This window comes from Rhipicephalus microplus, chromosome 4 (genome assembly GCF_043290135.1).
Source record: "Rhipicephalus microplus isolate Deutch F79 chromosome 4, USDA_Rmic, whole genome shotgun sequence".
Lineage (NCBI taxonomy): Eukaryota > Metazoa > Arthropoda > Arachnida > Ixodida > Ixodidae > Rhipicephalus > Rhipicephalus microplus.
Window position 1 is genome coordinate 199,910,218 of NC_134703.1, and position 24,205 is coordinate 199,934,422.

At 45.1% G+C, this 24,205-nt stretch overlaps 1 protein-coding gene across 3 annotated transcripts in view; it reads right to left on the reverse strand.

Annotated features, from left to right (window-relative positions):
- Nucleotides 1–24,205, reverse strand: part of LOC119172524 (uncharacterized) — a 176,247-nt gene that overhangs the window by 5,654 nt on the left and 146,388 nt on the right. For 2 of the 3 annotated variants that reach the window (XM_037423666.2, XM_037423667.2), the window contains one exon: nt 19,245–19,393. In XM_037423666.2, the coding sequence (XP_037279563.2) occupies nt 19,245–19,393 (149 nt within the window). Of the gene's footprint in view, nt 1–12,074; nt 12,107–19,244; nt 19,394–24,205 lie in introns of all 3 variants that reach the window. The other variant, XM_037423668.2, reaches the window with a different exon arrangement.

Sequence of the window (24,205 nt, forward strand, 5' to 3'; positions counted from 1 at the left end):
CTACGGAAAAGGAATGTCTCGCAGTGATATGGGCTATCAGTAAGTTCCGTCCATATTTATACGGTAGACCATTCCGAGCCATCAGTGACCATCATTCATTGTGCTGGCTTGCGAACCTCAAGGATCCTTCCGGAAGACTTGCTAGATGGAGCCTACGTCTACAAGAATATGACATCACCGTAGTCTACAAGTCTGGCCACAAGCACAATGACGCGGACTGCTTGTCACGAGCACCAATCCAGAACTCGTCTCCTGAGCATGAACAAGACTCCGCATTTCTTGGAGCTGTGAATGTGTCGGAGATGGCTCATGATCAACGAATGGACCCAGAATTACTTCTGCTCATTCAATACTTAGAGGGGCAGCAAGTCGAAGTACCGCGAGTTTTCATCCGTGGACTACGTTCCTACGTCCTCCGCAACAACGTTCTCTACAAGAGAAACTTTCAACACACCGGTGAAACGTTCCTACTGCTGATACCATCATCACTGCGAGCGGAAATTTTAGAAGCGTGTCATGATGACCCATCGGCAGGTCACTTGGGCATTAGTAGGACTTTGGCGAAAATCCGCCGCAGATATTACTGGCCAAAATTGATGGATTCAGTACAGCATTACGTAAGATCATGTCGAGAATGCCAAAGACGCAAAGTACCACCCCTAAAACCAGCAGGTCTTTTGAAACCGATAGAGCCACCGAAAGTCCCGTTTGAGCAGGTCGGAATGGATTTGCTAGGACCATTTCCTATGTCATCGTTTGGGAAGCGCTGGATAGTTGTAGCAACCGACTACATGACCCGGTATGCCGAGACGTCATCTCTCACAAAAGGAACGGCAAATGAAGTGGCTCAGTTTTTTGTGACCCAGATAGTGCTGCGACATGGCGCACCTAGAGTTCTTATAACTGACAAAGGAACTGCGTTCACTGCCAGGCTAGTACAGTCTGTCATGAAACTAACGCACACCGACCACAGAACTACCGCATACCATCCGCAAACTAACGGGTTAACTGAAAGGCTGAACAGGACGCTTGCTGACATGATCGCGATGTATGTGGACGTCGAGCATCGGACTTGGGACACCATATTACCGTATGCTACATTTGCATACAATACCGCCGTACAAGAAACAACCCACTTCACGCCATTTCAACTTGTTTATGGTCGGACAGTAATAACGACATTAGACGCGATGCTGCCTGTCAACAGCACGAATGAAGAGGACCCTGACATAAGCGAATATGTAGAAAGGGCAGAAGAGGCGCGACAACTAGCACGGAACCGCATCATTCAACAGCAGAACGTCGACGCGCACCGTTACAATCTAAGACGAAGGGATGTTCAGTAGTCCCCTGGAGACCAAGTGTGGGTCTGGACGCCTGTACGTGCACGTGGCCTATCAGAAAAGCTTATGCGGCGCTATTTTGGCCCTTACAGGGTTCTTCGTCAGCTAGGCCCATTAAACTACGAAGTGATCCCTGAAGGTCAAGTATGCACAACACGACGCAGGAATCTCCCGGAAGTTGTACATGTAGTACGTATGAAACCGTACTACGACAGGAACTGAACAACGTCGTCTAACACAAGGAGAAGTCCTATTGTTTAGAAACTGTCAGCCGGCTCTACGCATCGGGGCGATGCGTGCTAGGAGGGGGACTAATGCCACAGCTCGACCATCGCAGAAGACGCGTACCACAATTCGCGTTCGTAAAAGCCGTCAAGCAAGTAGCAAGAAAGCCGCGCCATGGAACGCCGTCCTGCACGCGCCACGATGCTACGCCATGGGACTGGCACGAGACTCGAGGGGCAGAAGAGGAGAGCGACGAAGTTAGAGTCAGGGGCGCAGACATTTTGGCTGACCATTTTTAGCTTCAAGTTTACGGGCACAAGTTCGCCCTGAATAAAGAGTTTATATAGTACCAGGTGCTATATTTATTCGTAACAATATAATATTTGTGGCACAACTCAGACAAGCAAAGAAAAAGTAGGAGACAAAATAGAGTGCCAGTTCGCCTGAAAACAGCACTCTTAAGACTCTTTTAAAGTCCATTATCTCTTCCAAACTACAGTACAGATGTGGCTGAGATAACCATCATCAATGAGCAGTAGGTAAAACAGTTCACTAGCTTGCAAAGATAAATTCTGCAACACTTTGCCTTCAAGACTGCAAACACATTGCAGTGTATCTGTAGCTTTTTAACACATAAATTACCAAACAAGTTTTGGAAAGTGCCTTACAATAACCAAGACTTAAGAAGCAGCATTTGCTAGACCATTACTCTGTAGCTGAAACTTTGTGAATACTACCACCTTGAATGTTGCTTATTTTTTGCTTCTTTACATTCCAAAATCCTTCAAGGGTGGCATTTCATAAAGGCATAAAACAATTGCTTGTTTCCACTCAATTGGACAAGTGCAAATGCGTGATTGATTTTGCAGTTTTGATGCGATCCACGTACACTGGCTATTGTGCAACATCTGTAGATTACTGCACAACACCAATAGAGCATAAAAGAGGAAACCTCAATAGCCACAAGGGATTGAGAGCAGTCTTTTGTGCAAAACTGTGTGTCTCCTCCTGCTGCATGCAGCAAAATTAATAACTAGCTCACGTATGCACAGTTGCACTGCTTGCATATCACAATAGTGTTTTGTTTATTATGCTATACTAGGTAGCAAGTCAAGACCAGTCAAGACTAAACAACCCTTTGGACAACGGTGTTCCTACGTCAACGTGACATCACGGTTGATCGCTTCGCACCTACAGGCAACACGCACTTGGACCCAAGCTTCTATGAGTGCGCCTATGTCGCAAAGTAGTTCCTCTGCAAGCCTTGATTTCAAACAGAGCTGAATTTCATAGAATTTTTTTAATTTCCCTGCTCCAATAAAACATGCAAGAGATTTTATTGGTCAGCTGAAGTAGTGAATTGTTACTGTTACTGATAATGAATTTCTGATCTTCCGGGTTTTCTTTCTCAGCCGTTTGTTTGCTGGCTCTCTTTTCAGCCATGAAGCCCGAGCAGGCGACATCGGAATGGGCTTTAACACTGTGGTTTGTTGCCATCCACATCATGCAGATAGTGATTTTAACAGGGTATTTAAATCAAACAGGGTACTTGGAGCGCCGATCAACAACACGAATGTTGGAGCACCAACAACAACACGACTGTTTCCAAGCAGCGCCGAGTGCTTACAGAGCACACGAAACACCACGTGTGGATCATCGTTGTCAATCTGTGCACAACACACAAACAAGTATTCTTGTGCAATTCATATCGTGACATTAATCATCATCATAGCTTGACTACGTCCACTGCAGGACGAAGGCTTCTTCCATGTTCCGCCAGTCAACTCGGTCCTGTGCTTGCACTCCTACATTATACCCGTAAACTTCCTAATCTCATCTGCCCACCTAACTTTGTCGCCCCCTCAACTGCTTGCCTTCTCTGGGAACTCAGTCAGTGATCCTTAATTACCAGCAGTTATCCGCGCTAAGTGCCCGACCCATGTCCATTTCTTCTTGATTTCAACTATGATATCTTTAAAGGGACACTAAAGGCCACTATTAAGTTGATGTTGATTATTGAAATAGCTGTTCAGAAACCTATTAGTGTTACTTTTGTGACAAGGAAGTGGTAATTTTGAAATTAAAATCGCATTTTAGTAGCTAGTATCGGGCTGGCACACTTAAAATTACCTGCCTCCAAGTGGAACCACTCATTTCACTGTGCACAACATTGCTTGGGTTTACTGTGCTGCCGCTGACACTAGTAGCAACAGAACGAAATGAAAGCAGCAGAAGCCATAGCAGCAAGAGCAAAAAGGGCCATGTTTACCGAACAAATTACTGATTCAAACACGTACGCATACATCACGACGTTTACACAACAGTCTAAGCATTAGGCCACTTTTGGAAGGACTCAGTCTTTTCATTCGTCTGCTCTACTTCACGCCACTGCACTATGGAATAATCGTCCTGAAGCGTCAGAATCACCAACCGTAAACTCTTTCGTGAACAAGTAAACAGACATTTTGAAATACTTGCTTAAAACTTACATTAGTGGCTTGCTAGAAATTTTAATTTCCTGCAATGATTACCTTTTTGATACTGCTTAACAGTTTTTGGCCTGTGTTTAACTTTTGTGTTCATTCTCTGTGCTTAGTTTTTATCATACTTATTGCTCTGTACCCCCTCACTCAATGCTTCTTCGGAAGCCCTGTGATGTATTCTAAATAAATAAATAAAGATATCAGCAGTAATGCGGGCGTCGAAAAGAATATATAAACATCCTGGAAGAAATTTACAGCAGATCAACTGCCACCATAGCACTCCATAAAGAAAGCAACAGAATACCGAATACAGAATACAGAATAAAGAAGGGTTAAGACAAAAGGATATGACCTCCCCAATGCTAACTACCGCGTGTGTGCAGGAGGTTTTCAGGGACCTAGAATGGGAGAAGCTAGGCATAAGAGTTAATGGAGAGTGCCTTAGTAATCTACACTTTGTGAAACGAATTACCGGCACGAAAGTCATCTTGTGAGAGACAGATCTTGCTCACGACCACGGTGCAAGAATACACAGCTGCTGAGACTATCCCCGCAACATGTTGAAAAGCGCAATCCCAGCGCATCCAGATAATGTTTGGGCTGTCACCAGTTATCTTGCAGCTTCATCGCTGCCTTGTTAGATGACACTACGACGAGCGGGGTCAGCCGTCTTGGTAACACGCTCGGCACAAACGCGCATGCAGCTGATTCTGGGTCTTTTTGTCGGCATGTGCGATGACGCCCTTTTGAAGCCAGTTTTTTTTTTCTGCGTTTATTGCTATTCTATTGATGAAGGTGACATCGAATTGCTGAGACATTCCCGAACTGGGTAGAACGTGTTTTGTACCGAACTTCCGTTCTGGCTATCAGGCTTGTGCAGAGCGTGTGCCTCTCTTCGAAGTGCCGTCTGACAGTGATCGTTGACATAAATATGAGAATTCGCATTGTAACATCCAGGCATAAACAACTGAATTGCTTTAGTGCGCTCTATATGAAAGACTTGCGTGGTTCAAATATTTATATATTTCGCAGAACAACTGCATTGCTCTTGTGTGCTTTATATGAAATGCTTGCGCGTTTCGAATATTTATATCACGTTCACATGTAACAAGCTCAACTATGCTTCAATGATTTTCTGTGTAAATGAAACGGCGATACGCATGAAATACCTTTTTAGTGTAGTAACTATTCTCTTTAATTAGGAATAATAATCATTACTGCAGATCCAACGCATCAAAACTGCAATTTCATTATGAGGAACGCCGTAGTAGAGAACTCCTGACTAAATTTGACCATCTGGGGCTATTTAACATGCACGTGGCAGTTCCTAGCATTTCTTTCCCACCGGGAAATATTTTTATGGAGGAATAGCACGATGTCTAATCTGTTTGTTTAATTACTTTGTGTTGAGGAATGCCATGAACAGACAAAAATATTAGTGCGGAACTTAGCTTTGAGCACATTAGGATCAATCCATGTTAACAACTTTCACACCCTGCACAAGGTATTTTTGATTAATTAATCCTCAAACCTGGTAAACCTTTCTTTTTTATTCTGAAGAAACAAATTTCTTTCGTGCTTTGAGTGTTAGTCACACTGCTTGGTACGAAAACGTTGGGGAGGCAAATGAATTTCCATGTGCCAGCACTGCTTTGCTGGGTACGTTGGCTGCGGCGCCATCCGACGGCTTGCAACACAGCGCGTCCGCGAGACCGAACCTTTCTGGCCGCTCAGGCACGTGTCAACACGTGATCATTCTTACTCCATGCTCATGATGCTGATACATTCAGCTGATGAGGCCATTTTGGTTGAGGTCCATTTGTGATTCCTCTCGTTATCATGGCATGAAGCTAGCTGGCCATAACGACATGGCAATTCCAGTGGCTGGAAGTGGGTCCTTTGACAATGAGAAGCTGCAGGGCACTTGACTTGTAACCGAGTGTAGTGCTAGGGAGCCGTTTATTGACTGCCAAAACAGAGTGGAGCTGTTCAGCAGTACAAAGGCACTTAGCATTGAAACTGTTTTTGAACTCTGCCAAACTTGTGCTAGGTTGCAGCTTCATTAGGACGAGCAGTGTCACTCAGAGAACAAGACAGAACACGGTGACACACGCAGGGAGGCATAAGAGGAACCACGTCAGCATGCGTTGCGACTAGAGATTGATTTATCGGCAAATGCTTAATTTGTTTCTTGCACCCTTATCGTGCCACTTTGATATATGAGCATGAATTAGAGGGTTAAAAAGAGGTTCTATGATGTTTTTATAGTGCCTATAAATAGCCATTTTTAACAGTTATGCCTAAATTCCTATGAGTGCCTATATAAACCTATTTTTTAAAATGGCGCCTATATAATCATCATCATCATCAACCTGACTACGTCCACTGCAGGACAAAGGCCTCTCCCATGTTCCGCCAGTCAACTCGGTCCTGTGCTTGCTGCTGCCATTTTTACACCTGCCAACTTCTTAATCTCATCTGCACACCTAACCTTCCGTCTCCCCCTAATCCGTTTGCCATCTCTGGGAATCCAGTTAGTTACCCTTGTTAAGTTTGGCCTGGAAATTCATCTGGGCAGACGCCATGGGGCGTAAGCCGGTCCACTGGAGAGGCTCTTAATCCCTTCGGCGCCCAGTCTGACAGACGCTGTCGAAGATTGGGGCAATTATCCAGACCAAGCAGCAAGCAAAGGCGAGTTCCCGTCCCTCAAATGCGGACCCTTTTGTCGTCCCTTCAAGCAGAAGCGGTGACTAATGGACTCGGCGACTCATCGGGGAACGGGAAAGCTGGCGTGACCAGCGACAGAGCTGACGGCGGAGCGGCGCTTCTTTAATCCTCAATTAAGTAGCCGACCGGCCGACTGCCTATGCCCGCCAGGCATTGTCCCTGCTGGCCGGAGGATGAGACGTCGTGTCGCCGCGACGCCACAGAGAGGACAACAGGGACGGCGTCTTCCTGGGGAAGACCGCGAAGGACACCGCAGATCGCCCCGCTAATTGGGCGAGCTGTGCGGTGGACCCTTTGAAGTATGCGGCCAGGATCGTGGGAACTCTCGACTAACGGCACACACACGACGAGGAAGAGCCCTGCTGGCGCCACCACAGTGCAGTGTTCACGTGGACCGTGCATGCTCGCCCCCCTCACCTGTGTGTGAGTGATTGGTGTTCGACTCGGAGAGGAGGAGCCCGACAGGGCATAAAACGACGCCGCAGAGTGCTGGACGTCGCTCTGAACTATGTAACGTTCAACCACCATGCTCGTGGTTTGTGAAGCCACTAACTTTTCCTTTCTGTAAATATGTGTAAATAATGTCACAAACCCCTGTTTGTTTTCCGTATCCTCTTGTCAGCGTTCGTTTCCTCCACCCGGTTACACCACGCTACCACAAGAGACCGGGTAGTCCCCCATCCTTAACAACTGGTGGCAGCGGTGGGATGCCATCACCTGCAACCTCTTCCTTCCCATCTTTTACACCCTTCATGACTGGCGGTTATCCTGTCTACGCGGAACATGCCCGGCCCATTCTTGATTTCAACTATGATATCCTTAACCCTCGTTTGTTCCCTGATCCACTCTGCTCTCTTCTTGTCTCTTGAAGGAACACTGACATCAAATTTCAAGATCGAGATGTGCCCACCATTCGATCGCTTGGTATGCATAGGTCTTCTTGGCGAAATTTGAACGGCATCCGTTGCGTGGAAGTTATTTTAATTCGATGTCAAACGGCGTGGAAAAGCTGAGGAGAAAAAACGAGAAATAGAGTGCCCTGCGACATCGACACTAGTGCTACGTGTTCGGTGTGATACATTCCACAAATACCATCCTGAGTCACGATACGCTAGTAGTGATGACGTGTATGATCAGTGTTCTTATCGTGGCGCCAACTAGCGCGGAAGCGCAGAAACGCATTCGCTCGTCGCGTCTGATATTCGTCTCACCAGATTGAATGATTTAAAGGAACGGCGAAAGAAAAGAGCATAATTAAACGTGTGCTTGTCGGTGAGCATGTCGGGTAATCGTAGCGAGTTGCTGGCGAGTTGCAGTTGTCTAGTTCGAAGCACGGAAAAAGTGCAATGAGGGTGTCTTTTCATATCACGCATGTGTTACACATCAACACGACCACAAGCTATCAAAAGTAGAACAGCGTATAGTCAGATATCATCGCTAACAAGTAACACGCAGGTATTGTTAAATTTTAGTTCATCTGCACACTTTGCGTCCACGTAAAAGTGGCAATACTATGTTAACCGCGAGAGGCTGGATAGGTGAGCCCATCTGAAGGCGCAAAAAAGAACCTGGCAAGCAGGAAACATATTCTATTTCTCCGCTTATGCTCATTCGCGATAGCTATATTGCATTCACCCCTCTGCGTATACCTGAATGCTTTGCATGCCAAAACACACCAATATAGCTGAGACACACGAGCGAACATGGCTGAAGCGTGCATCCTTGATTGATATGTGGAGTTCAACGTCCCAAAATCACCGTATGATTATGAGAGACGCCGTAGTGGAGGGCTCCGGAAATTTCGACCACCTGGGGTTCTTTAACATGCACCCAAGTCTGAGCACACGGGCCTACAACATTTCCGCCTCCATCGGAAATGCAGCTGCCGCAGCTGGGACTTGATCCCGCGACCTGCTGGTCAGTAGCCGAGTACGTTAGCCACTAGATCACCGCGGCGGGGCGAAGCGTGCATCCTCGGGCACCTCTGCAGTGCTGCTTGGAACGACGTCCATTTTGGAATCACTGTTCTGCAAAAGGTGGATCGAACCAAAAATAATTCAAAATGTCGCAAATCGCGGGGATTCCATGCTCCAGACTATCGTATTGAACCCGAGTCAACACTTTGTACGGCGACGACAGCAATGCAGGTGACAAGGCATGACTGAATGTGTCCGCCTAGCAGACGAAATGTTTGCGGAGCAGCTGGGCCTGATGTCACTCTTTTCTGTAGAGAAGTGGTCAGCTGTGGCGTGATCTGGAGGCAACCGCGAGGTAGCTCCACTGCTGGTGCTCCCAGCACTAGAAATGGCGGGATTGCCGGCCATTTTGAATAGTGCTAGATACCAGTCATATAAATCAATAAAAGTGATAGTTATTCATCCCTCAGTTGCGTTTTAGGTCGCGAATCGCTGCTTCGGGGCCTATAGCTACTCGCTGACGCAAAAATCTGGGCATGAGTATATTTGATGTCAGTGCTCCTTTAAGGTAACATCTACCATTTTCCTTTCCATCGCTCGCTGCGTCGTTCTTAATTTAAGCTGAACCCTCTTTGACAGTCTCCAGGTGTCTGCTCCGTAGCCAAGTACCGGCAAGATGCAGCTGTTATGTACCTTCCTCTTGAGGGATAGTGGCAATCTACCTGTCATGATTTGAGTGTGCTTGCCAAATGTGCTCCATCCCATTCTTATTCTTCTAGTTACTTTAATCTCGTGGTTCGGCTCCACGGTTAATAAATACCTGTTCTAAGTAGACATAGTCTTTTACAACTTCAAGTGCACTATCACCTATCTCGAAGCGCTGCTTTCTTCCGAGGTTGTTGAACATTACGAATGCTATTTAATCTCAAACTTTGCTTTCGCGTACAGCTTCAGACCGGTATTCATGTTACCAGGCAAAACTGGAACTCAATGAAAAGCAACCTATACCCTATCTCATAAGTTCCTTCCGACCCTGTCGATGCTATAAAATCTCTTAGCCAATATGAAGGCGGGACGCCTCTACACTTGTATTCATACGCATTGCGTCATCTGTTCAGCATCTCCCAGGTGTCTGCTTGCATGCGTGGTGACCAGGAGGTGCTTTTGTGCAGCCGCAGGACGATGGACAACAAATGTGAAATCGCGGTTGTCATCAGGGGAAAGTAGAGTGTAGATTTAAAAAAAAGATGTCCATGTGGTTTTTGTTTTGTAATTTACTTATTAAACGGCACTTCACTAAGTCATGTGAGAAATTTTACTTAGACAATGGAAGTTGTGTCCCCAATGAAAAGCTTTGCATTACTACAATTTTTTAGTTGGTTCATTACAAGCCATGCAAGCATGATGCGAGGAGGTGAGCTTGAAACCTTTGCTACTCCCTGGTGCAGATTTCGCTAGCCAATTTTCTTTCCTGCATGTCCTCTTCGGTATCGGAAAAACTGTGAGCCGGAAAATCACATGACCCAGACGCATCAAAACGTCATGTGAACACAAGGTTACATTTGCATGACATGCCCATGCCAGGTCTCTGTGGGATGCATCCTTTTATGCACACACGTTTGGAGAGGCTGGCATGAATCATGTATCCTTACCAGGATACACATCATCGCACCGCTGGTACAGCTCTAAGGGAGACGACGCATGAAAAACATGCCAAGCGTTGTGAATTCTCACACCATCACGATGCGATAACACCAACGCTAACGAAATGGAGGCAGCTTAGTCTTGCATCTCGCTCGACACAAAGTTAAAAAAAAATAAGGCGCATAGATTCGTTTGTATGTTTTAATATTTCTGCCAACCTTAATACTTCTATTCAGGTAACAGACTGCACAAATTACACACACCACCTCGAAAAGTTCTCACAGTGTCACGCACTACTTTGATGTACGCATGACCGTTCCTTGTCGAGTACAACACCTCCACCATGTTGGGGCGCACGCCCGCGAGATGAAGGTCAAGCGGCATTCAGTCTGACCTCTTTCTTGGGCGCATAGCATTGAATATTTTGGCAGATGAGAGCGTGAGCACCCAGTGCATGCATTCCTCTTGCCTGCTCGAAATTCTCAAACCTGGTAAGGGCTCTTTAAGACAGAAGACGAATTGACCCTGTGTTGTTAGACCAAGTTATTGCGAGGCAAAAAGACCCTTCTTTCCAATCAGCACTATAAATATTTGCTTCTGTGTAGGCCTTCTCAGTCATGCCAAAAGAAAAAGAGACCCTAGAGCGCGTTTATTCAACGGTGGACACTTGACTTGCCATGCTGCATTAGAAAAGGAGAGAAAAGGCTTTCTGCAAACCCTGCGGGAAAATTAATTGCATGGATATATGTAGGCGCCTTTGTAAAATGATAAAGTAAAACATTTCTGTTTGCTTTCCAGTCGTGTACACACATCCCACACATATTTCATGGGAAATTTTATTTCGTCAAGGTTTATTGTGCCTATACTTAAGATTTTGGGGGCCTGGAACAGTGTTTTGCCTGCCCATTTTTGGCGCCTAAGATCCGGTTTTTTAGTGCCTATAAATCTAGCCTCTAGTTCCGACCTTGACTGCGTGTGATGTAATGAAATCACTCTCTCCCATTATGACTACTGCCTGAGCCAGCATTGCTACTACGCAGTATTAAGACACTGCTGAGGGTGGTGCTGGCACATGACACCACTGCATGGCAAGAAACAGATATGACCTAAATGGTGTCCTCGCAATGTGTAAAGTGTTGGCCAGTAGCACTAGGCTACTGACACACAGCTGGCTTCTGCTGATCACTGAAGAGAGTGAAGAAAAGTCTCTGCATGAAGGAGAGAGAGCACTTGAGACTGTGCTTGCTATAAACACCCCTCGACGTGCAAGGTTCAGGTGAGCTATTCACCTGCTTTCCACTTTAGTGTGTTTTTCCCCCCAAACACAAAGGGTTGTTCAGGACCCCTTCATAGTGCAGTTACAAAAGTGCTTTCATATTTTACACTGTTATGAGAATGCAGCTGTCATGGTCAGTTACCAATCCCTCCAGCTCAACCATTCAGGTCACTGCAGTGGTTGAGAACAGGCCTCTGAAGAAGAGATCAATCGTCAAGGCACTGGGCATCAGTAGAATCCTGAAGAGTTTTGGACGACAGCAGAGAGCAATGCATGCCAAAATGAACTGAGAAAGGGGAGGGAGGCATCCTGCAGATTATAAAGCTGGTGTCCACATGGAGGGGAAGGGCACTCCATGAAAACACACATAAAGAAAGGTGGCAACGCAGTAAGCTGCCATTGCATCAACAAATAAACAAAGCACCTTCCAAAGGGCAACAGGCAGACAGCAGATACTCACAGTTTACATCAACTTGAAAGAACAATTCCCCGCTATGGCAAAGCAGGAGAGAGCAAAGAGAAAGACGAGGAGGTAATCAACAAACACAAAATGAGAAATGCACAGACCAAGAAAGGCCTCACTTAAAGAAGAATGGGCGCATCCTACTGATAGTCAAAGTTTTTAAATGTTAAGATGCCGTCCAAACAATAATGGGAAAACAAGTCCTCATAAATTCCTCAAGGCCAAATGACTAAGCAACATTTAGCAGAGAAATATCTCGTGCCCTAAGGAACATTCAGTGACCAGCTTTATTGTATCACAGTAAAAAGTATCTAGCCTTATTGCATCACAGAAAACTAGAGACATCATAACTCCTGCATCACTAATGCACCGATCGACTATTCTACGTGTCAGTGTCCAGGTGGCAAGACGCGCAACCTTCACTTCTGTCTATTGCTGCATTGCATTACGTTACAACAATTACTGGGACAGCTTTGTATTAGATCACTTACTTCACTTCACCCATTTCAATATTTCCCTTTTTTTGGCAAAATGTTCAGTTTTGCGATAAAGGTGATGTATGGCACTGCCACCTTTTCCTAGTACTGACCAACCTGTTGAAGCTCCAAAATGGTGATGAGGGCTCGAATTTTTCTTTTCTCATTTGCAACTTCATTACTGTTTACATGTTTGACTGCCTAGAGTCGTCAAGCTTCTCCCGTTTTGGGTGTTTGGATACGCATTGAATTGGCTACGATTTGGACGCATGCCAACACATGAGGCCACTGAGGCAATATCCACAATACACACATTCAACACGTTTGCAAACACAGAAATATTTTTAGAAAACTGTGTGGCAGTGAATGACTGAGGACCAATTGCTTTGAAATTCGGTTTTTGGTATATCACTCATGCACAGTATGTTAGGCACAAGCATAAATGTCTTTTCAAAAATCACCCTCTTGGAGGGTGTATACCCACAAGTGGTGCCAGCCAGAGTCAAAGGGAAAGATCGACAAATACAAAGCCATGAGGAGCCACAAAGGGCACACTTGTGAGCAGAAATCAGTATTGCAGGTAGGTGGGGAGAAAGCTTGCATGCTGATTATCTTCAGAAAATCTTCAACTTGGGCTAGTTGATGAGACACTTTAATGCAGTTGTGACACTTGTGAGACGCTACATGTCCAGTGGGCGTCTGTCTAGTGGTTGTACGGCATCAGTTTTAGTAACAACTCGATGAAGGTTACGATAATTTTCGCATCGCCTTCGGTGTCCAGTAAATTCCTGGCCGCAAGAGTAGCCTTGTGTGAGTACGGTTGGACAATGTAAGTCGACGCATGTTTTTTTCCATCCCGTCCGGCCGTGTTCTGCGGCAGCGCTAGCTGCGAATTACGCCTCAAATGATGGAATGTCACAACATCGTCTGCCAGCGCGGGCAGGCTGATGGAATTGTGCCACACTCCACCATCGCCCTTCACGGTGGCGAGCACTCTTGTCGTGGCCGGCCCAGCCAAGCATGTGGAACCACACGCATAGTGCCTAGACGAACGTACGGCATGGCACGAGTGCACAAAAAACGCCACCGGTCCTGCCAGCCAAAGATGCCATTAGTTAAGACAAAAGGAGATCAAAATAGCAAAGCTGCTGTTGAGTCACGAAGAGACAAGTTGATGAAAAGAAGGGCGAAGGAAGGTGAGAAAATTAAAGATAGGACACGGCATGACGGCAGCAGAGTCACCACAGGGGAAAGTCTATGTTTCCTCGGAAGTGTGCCTTATGATTGCTTATCTACCAGAGAATGTGGCAGCCATAACCGATATCATACACCATATGCCAAAAAATACTTGATGGTCTTTAACGCGCACCTTTTTTCCGGTTAAGCGAGTTCATAAATCTCATGCGTGTTAAAATCGAGTGCGAAAAAAAAAATAAATATGGTCATTCTATTGCCAACGGCATCTTTAAAATGGCCGCCCCCTACGTGCTTCGGGCATAGTGCGTCGGCCATTTCTGCCTATGTGTTTCCCATGTGCGGCACTTCGTACGTGTGCTGAGAAGTTCATCATCTTGTAGTTCATTAGCATTGACGGCATGGAAGGGCCGACTCCAGAAACTCGACGAGTGTACCACGATGCCGCTTTTAAAAGAAAAGTCATCGCGTGTGCCGAAACAGACGGAAATCGGGCCGCATCGCGGTCGTTCGGAGTTCCCGAAACGTGCGTGTGGGACTGGTGTAAACAAAAGTAGAAGATTGTCAAAGATTCATGCAAAGGCTTCAGTGGACCACAGCAGGGTCGGTTTCCGCAAATTGAAGAGCTGCTCGCCGAGTATGTGCTTGAGCAGCGAGCGGCACAGTGGCCCGTGATGACAGAACTGCTCTAAGTGCGGGCTATGCAGTTAGCTTTAGAAAAAGGGCTAACGCGGAGCCAGTTCAAAGTGAGCAGGTGCTGGCTAACTAACTTTATGAAGAGGAAAGGTTTTCCCTCCAAAAGCGAACGGGCATGCGCCAAAACTTGCCGGAGGAGTACGAAGAAAAGCTTCACAGTTTTCAGAGGGTCGTCCTAAACTTGCGGCACAACAACGGCTACCTGCTTGGGCAAATCGGGAATGCCGATCAGACGCCTCTTTACTTCGACATGCCTGGCACCACAACCGTCGAGAAGGGGGCGAAACAAGTTCGCATGCTGACATCGGGCCACGGTAAAACAAGAGAGACGGCAATGCTCCGTTGCACATCAGATAGGCACTAGCTTCCCCCGTACCCCATATTTAAACGGAAGACGCTCCCGAAAGGAGTCGTTTTCCAGAGTAGTGTGATTGTGCGGGCCAACGAGCAAAATGGGTGCGCGTTGCAATCAATGTCTTACTCTATTTTTTTTTTTTTTTCGGCGTGAAAACCGAGTGCGCGTTACAATCGAGGGCGCAGTAGAATAGAGTAAATACAGTATATGTTTTAAGGGTTTCGAGAATTGTGACATTTGTGATCAGTCCTTGGCATGATTCCATATAGGAACTAAATAGGTAAGCATACCGAGGGTTGCGTAGGAAGCAGGACGACACTGACACAGACCTTTGAAGAAAAGCTACGGCTACTTTTCTGAAATGGAAACGCATCTGATGGGCTATCATACAGTGGAAACCATTAACACTTTCCTGTATGCACCTGCGATAGTCCGCTATCGATGATATCAAAGTCGAATTTCCTGTACTTGAAGCATTGCCTGGAGAGTGCCTCCTCTATTTTATTAATGCCAGCCAGATGCAGACGATCCAGCCGTTCACCACCTTCACCTCTAGCCCTTCCCTGCTCTCGCCCACCCATGGCCTTCGCGGGTGCTTTGCGGTGCCTCACAATGACGATGATTTTCCGCTCACAACCGACGATGCTGAAAACAAGATTCTTGAAAAATGAACTCTTCAATATTATCACGTTCAAATAATATATAAGGCATAAATATAATTATCGGTGAAAAGACAGTAGTTCATCCAACAATGTTATTTGATACCATGATGAAGGCACACTGAAAGGTAGTTGTAACATCCAAATAAAGTAGCCCAGGAGAGGGACTGAACAAGCGAAACAAGTTGAGGCTATGTTATTATACTTGAGGTATCAAATCGAGCATGGTAAATCGAATCATTTGCATGCCATAATTTAATCTTGATTGGGATATAAACCTATGTTCAACGTGATGGACTTCCAAAAAAATCAGACGCTATTCAAAAGGTAAAAGCAAGCTTTGCATTGCAAAGATAGAAGGTTTACCGCCAAGCACAAAGTCTATGGCATTCAATTTGAGAATGACAACATTGTAGAGCACTACTGTCATGCTTTACTGCACAATAAGTTTTCATCTCATGCAGACTCGCGCCCAGTACTCTTTCTTGTGTCCCGTCGATTATATGCCATGCTTTACCAACACACCGAGCCTTCAACCTCACCACTCTTGTCCCCAGCGTTTACACCCCATATATCGAAGCTAAAATGATCATAACCAAGGTTCCAATGCCCCCACAAATGCACGGCACCCATCAAAAGCCCAGTGTCCAGTTTGGAGGAACTGCCAGGAATAGACAGCGAAAGTAGGGGTAGGCAATGAACAAGGTTGTCAATAGTCAGAGCAGTATCACGTTGACATTCGATCAAATGTCGTTGCACTGCAGTGGATTTATTTTATTTTTTTTTTGCTTTAATACATAGTGTCTTTGAGAGCCAACACAATAGTACATAAGTGGTCATGTTTTAACAGCGCCCAGGTTTTGTTACATTTGCTTTATATTGAAGCAACAGATCGTTTTCTTAAACATACTGTTCTTATTTCTGAATCTTAGCACAGATACCGGTGTTTTGCACATGTCGGTGTCACTTCTTCCCAGTACTACGTAGTGCACGGGAGAGTAACACACTGTGAGTGTACTACGTCTGTGGGCATGTTCACAGGAAAATGGAATTCATCCCTCATGAGGCTTTCTTTCCACAATAAAAGCAATTGAAAAAGCTGTCTAAGGGCCTTTGACAAAAACCTCACAGTTGGCAACCTGTTTTGCATTGTGTTTGAAAATGGGGATTGGTTAACACTGCCCCTCTTTTAGGTTATACTGCTCATGATCGGAATATGATGGCCAGAGAAGTGATGCTATACATTGCAGAGAAGGGGTTTTTTTTTTTCTTTCTTTTTGAAGAATATCCATCAGGAATTACAGCTTTTGGAAAAAGTGGAAAATGCCAGAAGGAAGGTGAAGTGGCTGTGACATTTTGCACTCTGCTAACCATTGATAGCCATTGTGAAGATTTCTCTGATATTTCATGGGTACTGTTTTCTCGAGAGTTTGCTTTTTTTTTGTAAATAACAGATAATATGAGTACTGTTCTAGAGAGTTTTTGTATTGCAGTAAGTCGACTGTTTGAGGCTTTTACAGAGACGCTTTGGGTCATTTTTCGTCCAGAAAGATGACTGTAGTTAAAATGGTAGTGGGTGGTCATCAAAAAAACTACCGTATTTACTCGATTCTACCGCGCCCTCGATTGTAACGCGCACCTGGTTTACACGACGAAAAAAAAAAGTAAGACATCGATTGCGACGCGCACCTATTTTTCTCGGCCCGCACGATCATACCAATCGAAAAAATGACTCTTTTCGGAGCGTATTCATTTTGAATATGAGGTACGGAGGAAGCTTGTGCCCATCTGACATGTAACAGAGCATTTCCGTCACTGTAGTTTTACCGTAGACCGATGTCAGCACGCGAACTTGCTTCGCCCCCTTCTTCTCGACCGTTGTGGTGCCAGGCATGTCGAAGAGGCGTCTGATCGGCATTCCCGATTTGCCCAAGCAGGTAATCATTGTTGTGCCGCAAGTTTAGGACGAACCTCTAAAAACTGTGAGGCTTTTCATCGTACTCCTCCGGAAACTTTTCGCGTATGCCCGTTCGCCTTCGGAGGGAAAAGCCTTTCCTCTTCATAAAGTTAGTTAGCTAGCACCTGTTCGATTAAAGCTGGCTCTGCATTAGACCTTTTTCTAAGGCTAACTGCATAACACGCCCTTGGAGCAGTTCTGTCGTCACGGGCCGCTGTGCCGCTCGCTGCTCAATCACATACTCGCCGAGCAGCTCTTCAATTTGCGGAAACCGACCCTGCTGTGGTCCACTGAAGCCTTTGCATGAATCTTTGACAATCTTCTGCTCTTGTTTCCGCCAGTCCCACACGCACGTTTCGGGAACTCCGAACGACCGCGATGCGGCCCGATTTCCGTCTGTTTCGGCACATGCGATGACTTTTCTTTTAAAAGCGGCATCGTGGTACACTCGTCGAGTTTCTGGAGTCGGCCCTTCCATGCCGTCGATGCTAATGCACTACAAGATGACGAACTCTCAGCACACGTACGAAGTGCCGCACATGGGAAACACATAGGCAGAAATGGCCGACGCGCTATGCCCGAAGCACGTAGAGGGCGGCCATTTTGGAAATGCCGATGGCAATAGAATGACCGTATTCATTTTTTTTGCACTCGATTTTAACACGCATGCGATTTATGAACTCGCTTAACCGGAAAAAAGGTGCGCATTAGATTCGAGTAGTTACGGTATGCTGAAAATGCTAATTCATTTAGAATCTCTCGTACTTGAATATTAAAGGAAATGCAGAGAGTTCCAACATAAGCTGGACATCGATTCTTAGCCAACCATAATGCATAAAGGCGACCTTGTGCGTATCCACATGCGCAGTCCAGAAATGCGACACGAGAATGTTGAATGGAAGCATGATAAATGTTTAAGTTTGACAACAGTAACAAAAAAACCACCATGTACAACAGCCCGGCTAACCGCTGGCGTACGCCACCGTAGCAGACTATGTGATGAGAGTAACGCAAGATTTGACTGCAGCATCGCTAGTTGACCGCCGTTCGAACCACCCACCTCCGCTGGCAGAGCTTTGAAACTCAGCTTATTCTAGTAATGTTGGCAGCATTAGCGACCAACAAGGCCAATTTGGTTTGCCAGATCTAAGTAACATGGCCAGCAAAAGTGCATCAGACTAGCACTAAGCATAAATAGGCACTCGAGTGTCATAGCTTTTCAAATTATTTCACTGCTGCTTACCTCAAGATCTCAGGTTTGTTCTAAACCTCAGAAGATTTATTTGGCAATTGCCGTGCGAAAAGTTTGACTTTTCGTAAGAGAACGCTTAGTTGTTCACCACGGTGCCCTATCATCGGTCATGCTCCGAAGCGCGCCGGTTCGGTTCACAATAGTCACTCATTTCACCCTATTGAAAAATAAAGGTTGAAAATTGTTCATATATTGCATGAATGTCTGCTTCATAAAAAGTACAATCTGAATACTTTTTGTGTAGCATAGTATTTGCAAAGATAGCCAACATCTATTTTAAAAATCCAGTGGTTTCAAAAATCAGCAACTAGAGTGCAATTTCCCAAATACAAGCACCCTTGCTTCTCCGCTTTCTATCCCGCTCCCAAATTGTCCGTCCCAAAAAAATTTCTGGCGAAAACCCTGGCTAAGGTGTAGGAAGGTGGTGTTGTGCGAAAGCATATGCTAGACACCAAATTGGATTAGAAAATGAATGAAGACAGACACACACTGTCAGCTGCATTTCATGGCTTCAATGGTAAACATAAGCAGTTGTATGATTACAATGGGAGTAGTGATGTGAGAAAGCACTCCCTTACCTTCATGGAAGTCCATGTGCCTGTTGAGATCAGAGGTAGAAGAAAAGGTCTTGTAACAGTAGGAACACGGGTAGACAAACTTTCCATCAGGCCCCATTTGCGGGGTGCATGCTTCATCTCGACTCATGGGTCTCTCAGGCATGTCCATCCTGAAAAAAGTTCACTCTATTAAATATAATCCAGCCAGGTTAGAATACCTTGGCTACCATGCAAAAGCACAAAAGGCAGTAGTCACTCGCATTAAAATTAAGCATGGCCTCAGGAACAGCCACTATATCAAACATTGCCATCATAACAAACAGTCATATTTTAAATGCTCAAAAGCATGCAGCTATCAACTTAGTGCCTGTAAACCCTTAGCAAGATTGACGTATGTTTAGAGGGCACCTTAGGTAATTATATTATCGAGGTTTTTTTGGTACATATAAAATTGCTTAAGTTTATGTAGTGGTGATTATCTTGAATCAGTGGTCATGTAATGACAAAATTAGTGCTATATCTAATTAATGGGTTATGCATGTTTTAGGTGTAAGTTATTCTCACATGGCAGTGGTCACGGTCACTGAACATTTAAAGAAGTCTGTTTTGTTAAGCCTGAGCATGGTAGCAGAAAGCAACAGGAAAAAAACGTGTCGTCAGTATTCCTTAGATGCACTACATATCTCACAGGCTAAAAACAGAGGGGGGAAAATATGCCATTAGCATTGTTTTCACGGCCGTCAATGCGTTAACTAAGAAGCTATCTGTCGCCCTGCAGCGAAAGTATGAGCAGCCCAGAGACAAGAGGCAAACTGACGTTTGTTTTGTGAAATAAAGCAACAAATTTACTGTACAGGTGTGGTGCTCTGTTCAGCTGCTGCCAATTCTACGTAAAGCGGATGGGTCACCGTGTTAACCAGAGATTAATGGAACATAACAGATCACTAACGGAATTCTGCTTATCTGTCTTTACATTATTGATCTCTCCTAAATTATCGACCTACAGTGGACTTCCAATAAACTAAACTCACTTAAACGAAAATGCCTCATTAACGGAACTAAACAGGCTCATATGGCTGGATTTTTATGTGTTGCACCAACGCCTTCTCTATTTTTAGATGCCTGCTGCGTGGCCGCCGGCGAGCCCAAACCCTCTCCTGTTTTCTCGTTTTCACGCGCTTGGCTCCCGCAAGGTGGCGCAACCTTCTGACACTACTTAAGGTCCCTATACCAACACTATCGGCCAGCCGCCAATGCACCGGCACCAGTGCTAGTAAAGTACAGGTGTTCTGTGGAAGTGCGTTGCTGCTCTCTCGACGTGTCTGTCGGTATACAAGTTCTGGTGTGCTGCTTTGTGTTTTACTGCACGCTGCACGGTTGCGAAACATGCGTTATTGCTGCGTGCCCTTCTGTACATCGAGCCAACGTAAGAAACAACCCGGCATGTTGTTTCACGAGATCTCTACGGAGACAATGCTTGGGGAACAATGGCTCAAAGTGATAACGAGAAAAAACTGGCAGCCAAATTCAACGTCCAACTATTCTGCTGTCTGCAGTCTTCAATCCCCCGAAACCGACTTCCGAGGAGCCAGCAAGAGGCGCATGTTGAAGCAAGGTAGCGTGCCCAGCATTTTTCCATCCTATCCGTCGTACCTCTGGCATATACAACCTTGCCCGCGGAGTGACACGAGCATCGCCAAACGCAAGCGCGAACCATCGCTGGTAAAGACAGCTTCACCCAGAGCGTATACCCGCGCTCCTGATGTAGACCTCCGTACAGGACCAAGTGTTGTGGACAGTGTGACTGTGGATTGCTTAGATGCCTCTGCACCTGAAACAGCAGCAGCAGATGCAGTGACTGCGCGATGCGGCGTTTCCGGAATCACAAGTGAGTTCTTGGAAGATCATCAACTGCCTGAAGCCAGCAATGTGCCACTTCTTGTGCCTACGGCGTGCACTATGAGGTCCTTTAGCACACAAACGAACGGATCAAACTCGTCAGCTGCCTACTTGCAAAAAAAGAAGTGGTGCAAGAAAGAAAAAAGTTTGAAGGCACAAAATGAAAGGTTGCGCCTCACTGTAGATAGATATAAGAGAGAGCTTGATTGCCTGAACGACGAGTGCCATATAAGCAAGTTTCTGCAAGTTGTTGAAGACTCAAAACTGCCAAGCACTAAGGCCAAGCTAATATTAGATCAAGTGACCAACTACAAGGCAAAAAAGCCGACATGGTCCAAAGCAGCAGTCAGACAGCGCACTATATTACGGCACCTATCAGCAAAAGCCTATGAGCACATTAGGACTGAGAAGCTGCTTGCCCTTCCCTGCCAAGCCACTCAGCAGAAATATCTCGGAAATTCAGTAGGTGAGGTCGGATTCAGTGATTTGGTGAAGGCACAACTGAGTACTGAGCTGGAGTGCCTCGCATCTCCACAGTCAAAACACTGCAGCCTCGTGGTGGATGAGATGCGTATCCGACAAAAACTTCAGTATAATAAGCAGAGGGATGCATTTCTGGAACATGTTGATTTAGGTGCTGACCTAAACCACCTTTTGCCTATGTCGGAAAAAAGTCAGCTTGCGAACTCCCTTTTATGTTTTCTGCTTTGTGGTCTGCTCGGAAGGTTTCAAATTCCCGTAGGCTACTTCTTTACTAAAAGATGTTCAGGTGAGCTACTTGCTAAGGCAATAAAGCTCATCATAAAGAAAACTGAAGGAGTGGGATACTGCATTCTGCGGTTAGTGACGGACAACCACAAGATAAACGTTCTTGCAATGGAAATTCTGTCACAAGGACAACTGCGAACTCAGACACCCCACCCAACTGATGCTTGGAGGCAACTGTTTCTGGCTTTTGACCAAAGACATATAATCAAGAATGTATGGTCGCAGTTCCTCTCAAAAGAAATGGGTGGGAATAAAGAAATCTCATCTCTATGGTATCTCAAGTACTTGTACAAGATGCAGCAAGGCTCCACAGTGAAGCCAGTTCGCTTTCTTACTAGAAAGTACATTTTTCTCACGAACATTGAAAAAAATGGGAGTGAGAACAGCCATCCAAGTGCTCTCACCTCCGGTCACAGCTGCCTTGGATTTCATGAAGGATCAGGCAGGTCACACTTGTGATCTAAAGTTCGCAAATGTAGGTCGAACATATGTACAGGTGGTTTGTGCTGATGGATGTCAGCATGCAATTGCCAACAGCATATTCACCAAAACAATCCTGATACAATAGAATTTTCTGACCTCGAAGACATAAGGTGGCACTGGCTTGAATTTATTTTTTGGAGTATGTGGAAGACTTGAAGGAGGCCAGCTTACAGAAGAACTTTTTAAGCGAGGAAACATTCCATGCACTAGTGTTTAAAACCGTCTCAAATGTAGAGTGCATAAGATTTCTTTTGAACCAGTGCAACTTTCAGCTTGTTTGCACAAGAAAGTTTTCTAACGACCCAATAAAATCCTTTTGAGAATTTTTGAGACGAACAGCAGGCTGCAACGACGTCATGGACGTGCGAAGTGCCCTCTGTGGGGTAGAGAACATGCTGAAGACGGGAATCATTGCAGCATCACAGAAAAGTAACGTGAGCAGTTCTGCATCATTCTGCTCTTCACGAGCAGTAACTGTCCCTCAAGTGGATGGCAGCACAGTCGTGGTATCTGTAAATGTGAAGCTTGCTCAGCAAGCACTTCGAGAACTGTGCATGTCGACAAGCAGTTTCCTACCTACTCCACACATGGCTGCCATCGCACTAGTCGCTGGATACATATCTCGTGTAGTGAGTGAAAAAACTGTGTGACAGTTGCATATCTCTAACATCCCACTTGTCGCTGGATACATATCTCGTGTAGTGAGTGAAAAAACTGTGTGACAGTTGCATATCTCTAATCCAGAAGCTGAAAGGGGACTTTGGTATGGATGGGCTGATCGCACACCAAGACAGAGGTGGTCTGTTCTATCCCACACAGCAGCTTATCAGAGTATTGCATGCTCTTAAGCGGTATAGACATTATGCTGTCTGACCGCAAATATTTGCGAAAGTCTCTTGAGAAGTGCATGAAGCACAGCATCAATATTGTGACAAATTTACCTGTGTTGCGATGTGATCAATGTGATGAAAGCCGCAGAAGTTTTGTGGAATTGATATGCAAAAAATTTATAAAACCATTGCTTTCTAACCACGCATTGGACATCACTGACCGAAATGCAGTGGCCAAATTATATTAAAAAAAGCCACTGTCGCGCAAAGTGCTCAAACTTTGAATCGTTTGTATAGAGTGATGCATGTGGTTCCTCTTTGCCTTTTTTATGCGTGCATATGTGCTTCATCAACAGTGCCTTTCCTACAAGCTGATATGTTTGTTTTATATTCAGTGCTTATTATATGAAAGTGGTGCTTCTGCTTGATTAACTTTTTTATAAATGGAGTTTAATTTTGTTTCCTACAAGACCATGTCTTTCACTAGGAAGAATTTTCTTGCCTAGCTGAGATGTTTTTCATGCGTTTCCTATTTTATTCCTTTTTTATTGATGCTAAGTCATTGTCTGTTTGATTTGAAGAATGTTGAAGTAACATCACTTGCCTGTTTGTTTTGTTCTTTTAAACTCATGTGCAAACACATGGATTGTTTTCCCTTGTTATTTTTCTGTTTTATGCACTTATATGTATGTATAGTACCAAGCTGCCAAGATCTTGTAAAAGATTACAGTATTTATAAAGAAATTAATTGAATAAATTCATCATACTGGCTCTTTTCTGCCGTCATCCTAATGTTTTTGTTTGTTGCATTCTTGGATCCTCTGCTTTATACATTTTCAAGTCGACAATAAACTTTAGTTCTGCAGATGACCTCGCAGATACAATAAAAAAAAAAGCTGGCAAGTACGGGCTTTCCGCACTTTTTACTCTACCACGAAAGTGTACCCTGACTGAACAGGTAGTGTCAGAAGCTCGCGCCGCCTTGTGGTGGACCCGAGAAGT